General features: G+C 47.5%; 1 protein-coding gene across 2 annotated transcripts; it reads left to right on the top strand.

The window, feature by feature from the left end:
- The first annotated feature begins 3,112 nt into the window (after window positions 1-3,112).
- Window positions 3,113-9,480, top strand: ZBTB42 (zinc finger and BTB domain containing 42). 2 transcript variants are annotated; one of them, XM_085061211.1, is made up of 2 exons: window positions 3,113-3,373; window positions 4,742-9,480. In XM_085061211.1, exon 2 carries the CDS (start codon window positions 4,756-4,758, stop codon window positions 6,181-6,183), a length of 1,428 nt encoding a protein of 475 aa, XP_084917337.1. In that variant the 5' UTR covers window positions 3,113-3,373; window positions 4,742-4,755; the 3' UTR covers window positions 6,184-9,480. The 2 variants fall into 2 exon arrangements, with proteins under 2 accessions (XP_084917337.1, XP_084917335.1); XM_085061209.1 differs by lacking the exon at window positions 3,113-3,373 and adding an exon at window positions 3,733-4,014.
- Window positions 9,481-9,706: the final 226 nt, after the last annotated feature.

The raw sequence follows: 9,706 nt of genomic DNA, 5'->3' as shown, positions 1-9,706 counted from the left end.
AGTCGTGCCCACTTTTATGACTTGACTGCAAACTGAGCAATCCCCCAAATGCTGACCTTGGGTTTGGCTGTAGGGTAAGTGCTGGAGGAGATTGATAATTGGGGCAGCTCCTTGTCTTACCACCATCAGCTCTGCATCTTTTGGGGTTAAATTTCTCCCTGTTTCACAGGAGGGAATGAAGCATTCAGTCCTTCTAAAGCTCACTGCTGTCTGCAAGGGATAAAACAGCCTTTGAAAAAGTTTGGAAGAACTTCTGCAAATAAACCTCACTATGACCAATGCACTTAAAATAGCTTCAATCCTGCAAGTATTAGACTGTCTAAGGCCCTGACTCTCCCTCTGAAATGCAACTGGACTGTCACAAAGAAGATGCCCTATTAAAAAAATAAAAGAACATAAAAGCACTGAAATCGTGTAGAAACAAACACAAAGAGGCTTCTGCCCAATGTGGTGAGAGAGAAAACGATTAAATCACATGAAAAACCTGTTGCTACTGCTTCTGCATCTGGCCAACAAAGAGGGCTAGAGAGGCCCCACTCAGTAAATACCTACTCTTGTTGGATCAAAGGGGTAAGAATGGAAGCGAGTCCTCAGGCTTTATGGACCTGATCCAGTTGGTTTTTCTACTAATTTCTGTGGGCTTTGGCTGGTGTCCAGGCAGCAAAAACAACCAGGAGCAGGGCTAGCCTTGCCTGGCAAGTGGAAGCCCTGCCAGCACCACTGATTTTTACTCTCTCTGCCCTAAAGCCGGGTTTTCTGCTAAACTCTGGAAGGCTCCAGAGGCAGCAAAAGCCTTGTTGGAGCCCAGGAGGGTTTCAGGCAGACCCAGGAATGCACACAGCTGCCCAAGGATGCCCAGCATGGTTGCTCCCAACAGCTTCCATCAGTCCCCATTCCCATTCAGCCATCCTGAGGTTTGGAGGCACGGTGGCTGTGACTGGAGCAGGAGCACAAGTGACAAAGTTCTGTGTTGGCCAAGCAGCTCTGGCTGGCTCTGCTCCCTCGAGGAAGGACTGAAAACAGAGCCTGCTCTGGGCTGGCTGGGAGGGGAGCCCTCAGCCTGAGAAGGGCTCAGGGGCCAGGGAGATGAAAGCAGATAGTTTGCTTACCCTGCCGTGCTCTCACCAGGGCAGTCAGAAAGGCAGGAGCTCCCAGAATAAAGTTTCTGGGGCAGTTCTTCCTGTTGCCTTGCTTCCAGTAATGACTTTGTGCTTGTTTACATTAGAGAGTTGTACTACCAGTATTTTATACAACCGTGGCTAAATCAGTACAACACCTGTATTGTACCTAGCGTTGCCTTGGTGTGAAGGTGAGTATAGTATTTCTGAGACCTGAAAAAGCAAGGCAGAAACATGCCAAGTGGACACTTAGGGGAAATGGGAATGCTGTTGTATTTTCTGACATTTCAAACTCGATAATGACCACAGAGTTACTGTGAAATTGTAATTGGTTTCCTAAAAATAAGACACTGCTAGATTGCAGACAATTATACTTAGCTTACAGCACCCAAACAGGAATTTAAACCTTAGTTCTTTTTATAATCTTTTTTTTCTCCACTTATTTATTAAAGGGAAGAGAGTAAAATGAATTATTAATTACACAAAATAAGGGATTTCTGCCAAGAAGCCTAGTTCATATGAGTACAAAATTCTGCCTAACATTTCCAACGTACAAAGACAGCAAAACTCCACAAGTTAGCAAATCCATAGAGTAACTTCATGGAGATTGCTCTTGCACTTTGGGGAAGAAATTGCTCCACTTTTAGTAGAGCCTGTGCAGGCTGTGAGTGCAGGATGACACAGTCTTTGAAAGGACAGAGCTCCCCAGTTGTGTCTGCCATGGTGGACAAATAGATAAAGCTCTCAGCTTTACTGACCAATGACAGATTTAACCCCAGGACTTTTAACTCTTTCACTGGAGCTGGGCACCTCCACATTCTGGGCTGGAGTTTTCTAGTTTGAACCTTACAGCTGACAGTATCACCAAATACTGTTATTCTGAGAAGAGCTTTGTGACAATGCAATCATTGATGCTCAAAACCACCCAAATATCCTGGTGTTCACTGCCAATAAGGTTAAACAGTTGAGGTTCATGGGAGAAAAGTGCTGTTGGTGATGCAGACGCTGGCTCCATGACAAAGAACCTAAACATAACATATCATAGATCCAAATAAAATTAATTTAAATCTAAATTAAACCTGATGTTTTGAGGTACTAATGCTACCATTGCAGAAAATTGTGGGGGGAAATGGATTAATAAAAAAAAGTTGCTACTTTGCTTATATTACAATCTAGGCAAGGCAACCTGGAGGAAGGAAAGGAGTTTCCCTGCTGTACTTGTTGGAGGCTGAAGCACAGTCTGGAGACTCCAACAAGCACCACGCAGGGCGTTCGCAGGGGAGCTCTGAAGTACCCGCGGTGCTCCGCTACCCCTCCATCCCTCAAAAACCTCAACATCCACCTCCACCCGGAGCCCCAACCCACAGCCCCCTGTCTCTGCCGCTCCTCCCGGCGCTGCTGCAGCCCGGCGGCTCCGGGACAACCCACGGCACGACATCCCGGGCTGCTTCCAGGGGAGCCAGAGCCGCTCCGGCAGCCGCAGCTCCCCAGCGGGTTCCGGCCGCGTCTGCCGGGTCCCTCCCGGCTGGGAACCCCGGCGGGAACCCCGCGCCCCGCTCCTGGCAGGGCGCTCACTTCTGATGCGATTACAGCTAATTAAAATTTAAAATTCAAATCAACTATCGGAAAGGTCATCTTGAAAAATCCGCCGGCATTTGGTATTTATCAGCTGGCGCGCAACTACAAATAAACCCGGGGTGGGTGGGTGTGTGTGGGGGGCGTGGGGGGATCGCCGCGCCCCTCGCCCCATCCCCTCTCCCCATCCCCTCTCCCCATCCCCTCGCTCCATCCCCTCGCCCCATCCCCGCGGCCGCGCTGCCCCGGCTCCGCGGCACGTCGGGCTGCAGCGGCCGGGCGGGCGCGCCCTGTCCGCGGCGGCGCAGCGGAGTTGGGAGCGGGACGGCGGCGCTGCCAATGCAGCGGCCGGGAGGGGAGGGCGGCAGCAGCAGCAGCAGCAGCAGCAGCAGCAGCAGGAGGAGGAGGAGGAGGCGGCGAGGGGGAGGGCGCAGCCGGCAGCGCGCACCGGCCGGCGGCGGCGGGGCTGGCCGGGGCGGCGGGGCCATTGTGTGCTCCAGACGGGGACACGGCCGCTCGCTCCCGCACCCTCGCCCGCACCCGCGGCTCGCAGCAGCGAAAGTATCGCGAGAGCGGCCGGCCGACAACCTGCTCCGCCACAGCCCCGCGCCGCGCCCGCGGAGCGCCCGCGCCGCCGCTGCCGCGCACATGCGGACGCCGAGCGCCGCCGCCGCCCGCCGGTGAGTAGCGCGGGGAGAGCCGCGGAGCGGGGAGCGCGGGGAGAACCCTCCGCCACGCCACACCCCGGCGGGGGAAAGTCCTCCCCGCAAAGTTGGGGAGCGCGGCCGGCGAGGGGGGAGATCCCGAGAGCGGCTCCGCGGTGCTTCCCCCCGGCGCCCCCCCAGCGCTGCGCGGAGCCGGGCGCCGGCGAAGGTCACCGCGGCGGGCTGCGGGGAGCAACTTTGCGGCGGGAGGTGGGGTCCGGGCTGGGGGCCGGTGGTGCGAGATTGCCGGGGGGGAAGGGCTCGGGGCAAGTTTGTGGGATTTAATCGCGGGCTATAAATGGGGCTGCTGGAACTTTAAAAGGCAGCAAGCTGTGGTTGGCTGGTAGCGAGATTTGGAGTAACATATGGCATTAAAAGGCGCACAGCTGGAGGTAGCATTTCCATCGCAGTGAAGTCAGAGCAGCTGACTCTCCAGCTTGCGGTGTAATTAGCAAACCGAGCACTCCTCCTTCCCTCCCTCCTCCTCCTCCCTCCCGCCTGCCTCTCTCTCCTCTCCCCCTCCCTCCCTCCCGCCGCGCCTCGGTCGCACTCGCTCCGCGCTCCTGCTGCCCGCCCGGCTCCGCGCCCGCGGCCAGCCCCGCCGCGCCCCGCGCAAGGTAAGCGCCCGGCCGCCGCACGCAGCCGCCTGCAGCCCCAGCCCTGCCCTCCCGCCGGCCTTCCGCCGCTTATTTTCCTCCTTGGCTTTTAATAACTTCAAGGGAAACTTTCTTTTTCCTCCCCCCTTTATCCCCCCCGCCCTTCCCGCATGCGGGGCCGGGGCCTCTCCCCCTCTGCCCCTCTGCCCTCCCCGCAGAGCCGCCGCTCCCCCAGCGCCAGCCGCCGCTGTTTTGTTGTGATTCGGTGCATAACGACTGAGGATAAAGTTTAAATGTGCGTGTGTGTGTGTGTGCGTGCGTGACGCGGGGAATATGCTTTATTAAAAGATGCCCCAAGTTTGCGTTGCTGGGAAGACAGTCTGGGAGTTGATGCTCTTTTTCTTTTCGGGGGGGTGTGTGTGTGTGTGCTTTCCTCTGCTTAATTTTATTAAAGTGCTTAGTGGGAGAAACAAAGGTTGGAGGGGCTGCTGCTTTACTAGCTTTTGTTTACTTACAATCAAGTTTTTCCTGTTCGGAGCAGGTGCGAAAGGATGAGAAGCATGTTGTGTTGGTTTGGGTTTTTTTTCTCCTCCCCCCCCCTTAATAAAACTATTACAGACAATTAACAGTAAATGTTATCTCCAAGGCTGTTTCTTTGGCTTGGGTTACCAAAAAGCCGATCTGTTTGTTACAGCTGCTAGGAGGCTTTAGTTTACAGTAGCATTCAAGTTTTTCCTGTTTTGAACAGGTTATGAAGGAAGAATGGAGTTTCCAGACCATAGCCGCCAGTTGCTGCAGTGTCTGAGTCAGCAGCGTCACCAGGGCTTCCTGTGTGACTGTACTGTTTTAGTTGGAGAAGCTCAATTCAGAGCTCACAGAGCCGTTCTTGCCTCTTGCAGTATGTACTTCCATCTTTTCTACAGGGACCAGTTAGACAAAAGGGATATTGTGCATCTGAACAGTGACATTGTCACAGCCCCTGCCTTCAGCCTGCTGCTCGAATTCATGTACGAGGGAAAGCTGGAATTCAACAGTCTCCCGGTGGAAGATGTGCTGGCTGCGGCGAGCTACCTTCACATGTATGACATTGTGAAAGTCTGCAAGGGCAAGTTGAAAGATAAAGAATTATGTTCGGAAGAGAAGATTAATGATGAGGCGGCTAGTTTGGAGAAAGCAGAGCATTTTCTAGACGCCGGAGTGCCCCTGGTCCACGAGTTTGACCCAGGAAACAAACAAAAATTCAGCGTTGCAGAATACGAGAGAGCAGCAGGCAAAGAAAAGGTCAGCAGTCACCCCGCCTGGTCCTCTGATCATATAAGTGTCAGCTCTGTGCCGACAGAGGCAGAACCGTGCGCCACAGCAGCTGGAAAAACAAAGGCTAATGTCAATAGTTCCACAGGACCTTTGTCCCAAAGGTCTGTTAACCATCCCCTGGCTTCGAGTGATGTGGACTGCGCGCTGGATTTGTCTTTCAAGCCCGTGCCGGGGAGAGATTCCTTACACCCCTCCTATGTCTTTGGACAGCTGGCTTCCGACAGCCAGCAGCAGGGTACCGAGCCACTTGTTAAAGATGAACAAGACTTGCTGTCAGATCAGGAGGACAGCGAAGCCAGGAGTCCAGAGAGTCAGCATTTTGGGAATTCAGCCAAAAGCCTAGTGACAGGGTTAGGACACATGTTCGCGGGGAATGGCAGCTCTCATGCCCGAGAGGAGGATATAGATCAAGAGCGAGACGAGAGCGAGGACGACATGGATTCGTCGGACATCTCCTCGGGTGTCCTCGTGCCTCCTGGGCATATCTGCATTTGTCCCCTCTGTAGCAAGGTGTTCCCGAGCCCGCACATCCTTCAGCTGCACCTGAGCTCTCACTTCCGCGACAAGGACGGCTCGCGGACCCGCCTGTCCCCCGACGGCTCGGTCCCCACTTGCACCCTGTGCGGGAAGACTTTCTCCTGCATGTACACCCTAAAGAGGCACGAGAGGACTCACTCGGGGGAGAAGCCCTACACCTGCGGCCAGTGCGGGAAGAGCTTCCAGTATTCCCACAACCTCAGCCGCCACGCGGTTGTGCACACCAGGGAGAAACCCCACGGGTGCAAGTGGTGCGAGAGACGCTTCACGCAGTCTGGGGATTTGTACAGACACATCCGCAAATTTCATTGTGGCCTTGTAAAGTCCTTGGTTGTCTGAGATGTGTGACTTTTGTTTTGCTTTGGTTTTTTTTTTTTTTTAAAATATCTTCCCCCCCCCACACCCAACCCTTTCAAAACAAAACAGGAAAAAAAAAAGGCAGCATCTGAATTTTAATTTTTTTTTTCTCCCTTTCCTTTATTTTGTTTTGGTGATATTCACTTCAGGTATATGATATTTAAAAGATGCAGAGGTATACACTCCAGAGGCCTTTTAATGCAATCCTTCCACCTCTCCATCTCCCCACTTCCCCTGCCACCCTCCCTTCCTAGCACAGTCCTTTAGGTCTTCTCTTGTGCACCCATGTTACATTATTAATGTGAAATGACCTTAAGTAATTCTGCAATGATTTAGCATCAGTTTTCACACTGGAAGTACTTGCTTTGTGGTCAGGGTTTTCTTGGTTTCTTTTTTTTTTCTTTTTTAAAAAGATTATCAGCAAATTCTGGAGAAAAATTTGGCTTCCATTAAGCTCCCCAAATACCCTCTGTGTGTTGCAGAGAAACATCTAAAGCAATGAACTATGATTTAAATACATTTTGGTGTAGAGAAACCTGTCTGCACATTGCAGAGTGGGCAGATGTACTTTTATTTTATAGAACTAGATGACACATTGAATTGGCCCAAATTTTAAGGGGGTTGAGGATTCCTGGCTGACTCTTTGGTACTGGTCATTTTTTATTCTCTTTATTCCATTAATACTGTTCTGCAATTGGTCCTAAAATCTAAATGAGAAGTTTTTGCCTTGGGACTTGACTTAAATTTTCCCTTCCCACCCATCCTCCTCACTGGGCTGACCTGCTGAAAAGCTGCTTTTGAGCATAAAATGTGGATGGAAAAACACTTTCTGTCTGCAGCATATTCACTCCTGAAATGTTGAAGGATGCACGCTAGGACATACAAAAAAAATTGTATACTATGTGAATATTTGCATTCCCATATCAACATCCAGAGGCTGATCCATCCCCCTTGGAGGGACAGCAGCTGTACAGTGGCCAAATACCCCTCCTGATACCAGCTTTCTGGGGTTTTGTAGTTCAAGGTAAAACATACCTTGTGCATTAGGAGGTGCCCTGCTGTCTTGCCCAAAGAATTTGCTGCTATGCTAAAATCAGCAGCATGAAATTATATTTTCTTTTATTTTTATGAAGCTGGTGATTCCCTCTGAGCCAAATTTTGTGTAATTGCTGGTGTTTCCAAGGGGCAGCGTGAAGATGAACTGCTGGAGGGAAAGAATGGCCTAACTTTCTCCCCAAGTCCCACCTTTTCAGGGGAAGTTTTTGGGGGCAATTTTTTTTTTTTTTTTTAGTTTGTAACTGAGGCTGCCTGTAACTATAGCCAGTTTTACTCCAGATGATTCAGTTTCTTGCCTAATAGATCATCATTTGGTCTGTGCATGTCAGTGGATATCACTTTGTTCCCTTCCAGTCAAATTACCCATTCAAGGTACATGTACATGGGACTGAAATATAATATTAATAATATCTGAGGGGTTTGAATGTCCTTCTGCTGCATTAGCATTGCTTCACCAGCTTTCTTGACACTCCTGGAGTTGTTTGGTGAAACTTAAGCGTGTTTTAAAATGAATTTGAAGCACTGGGTTAGATTATCTTTAAAAGTTGTGCTTAAAATACTGTATTGCATTTTATGAAGAAAAAGCTTCCCAATGCCTTTCCCCTTCTGGTCCAAAAACTGAGCACTACCTACATAAATAATATGGGATTGACTTTTTTTTAAAAAATGAGTACTTCCTCTTTAAAGAAAATCAGGATATACTTGTTACAGCCTCTTATTATTCATCTCTTAAACTATGAATGTACATGTAATGTGAAATTTTGCTTTTATTTATAGTTTTGGGGTTTGTTTTCAGTTTAATTTCTCAACTGTAAAATATTTTTGCTGAACCTGTTACATATGAAAGTTGTGGGAGAGTACTGTATCTTGAACATAAGTGGCTTTGGTACTGTGGTCTTATTCTACTTAATCAGTTTTTTCTTTTTTTTTTTCTTTTTTTATTTTTGCTGTGATTGGAAATAGCACTGAACAAAATCTAGTAAAATTAAGTTATTTTTCTTTCTACTAAAATTAAGTTATTTTTTTCTCCTGAAGATACTTGATATAGTATTTATTAGATTTTTTTTTTGGTTTTGTTTTTGAAGTGGAATTATTACTGTTAATCTATTTCAAAACTAGTTAATTTACACTTTAAATTTTATAACAATGGGTTTTGCATGTTGAGCAACATGTAAAGAGTTTAATGTAGAGTCAGCATTACTGAAGCTGGTAATCTTAATTTTGCATTTTTGTGACACTTTTGTTTGCATTTCAGTCTTCAATTACTGTTTGTTTTTATTTTTTTTTTTAGAAGATCGTATAATAGGATGTGCCATAAGAACATCATTAGTGGATGGAGCAGGGAAAAGTTGAAACAAGTTTTTGTCTGATCTTAGTATAGAAATAATACATTAAACTGATGCTATGAGCATGCTCTGTGCTGCAGTGAATATGGGGCAAAAGTTGTTTTTGGGGTTTTTTTTTAAGTAAGGAAGAAAAAAAGACTTTCTCATTCTTGACTACATCATGAACACGCTGTTCTCACAGTCCGGTATTTGTGTTCCCACTCCTCATAGCTTGAATTTCTAAAGTAAAGAAATGTTTGCACTTATTTTTGTTCTTAAGGTGACTTTTTTTTGGCTATTTCTCTGTGTGTCTCTTATTTTTAAGTTGCAATAGCTCGGAGCATGTTTTCAAAATGGTCCATGGCTCTGCAGAGAAGTACTAAAACATGGCACACTTAATGCTTGTCTCTTCATAAACTATTTCTCTGTGGGGTGGTTGCTGTCTCCATAGGGAACAGTCCTGCTCTTCATTTTAAACACTGGATTTGTCTTCTACTACAAACAAATACTGTGAAGTTAATGTAAAAAAAAAAATTGATATTTTTAATTGTTTTTAATCTTGGTGCAGTTCAGATTAAATATGTATATTTAAAGACACTAATTTTTGTGGGAGAGTTTTATAGTATACAGTATGTAGAAAAGCTATTGGAATGGAATATATTTTATAAAAATGTTCTATCACTGTTTTATAGTGAACTATTTTTCCTTCAGTGTTAGTGTAATACTGTTAGTCTAGATACGACAATCGCAGGAAGAGTGATTCAGCCTACTGTTAGCGCTTAGTTTTGTGTGGAGTTCTGTTTGCAACTGTATTGGTATGTGCTGTACAATGTGACAATCGTGACTAGGATTGTTGTCTTTATAAATTTACATGAAATAAAACGTGCTAGAATTGTAAGCTTGAGCCTCCTACCCCCTTTAGCAGAAGGGGCGTGGTGTTTGGGATTTTTTTTATTGCTTACTGCTAATGATTATTTTAATTACAACTATTTTATAATTTGCCACTTAAAAGAAATATTCTTGTGTACTCTAATTTTTTTCTTTTTCAGGGCCATCTGGAATTTTAGGCGTGTAAGGAGCTGCTGTGTCTCAGTCAGAGCCTGACTGAGCATTTCCTTAGTGCC

Source organism: Lichenostomus cassidix, chromosome 5 (assembly GCF_008360975.1).
Source record: "Lichenostomus cassidix isolate B80296 chromosome 5, HeHo_3.0, whole genome shotgun sequence".
Taxonomy (NCBI): domain Eukaryota; kingdom Metazoa; phylum Chordata; class Aves; order Passeriformes; family Meliphagidae; genus Lichenostomus; species Lichenostomus cassidix.
The sequence above is the reverse complement of the archived record's forward strand: the minus strand, read 5'-3'. Positions and strand labels throughout refer to the sequence as shown.

Coding starts and splice junctions, on each gene's coding strand:
- ZBTB42 (XM_085061211.1), top strand. CDS start 4,756: ATGGAGTTTCCAGACCATAGCCGCCAGTTGCTGCAGTGTCTGAGTCAG.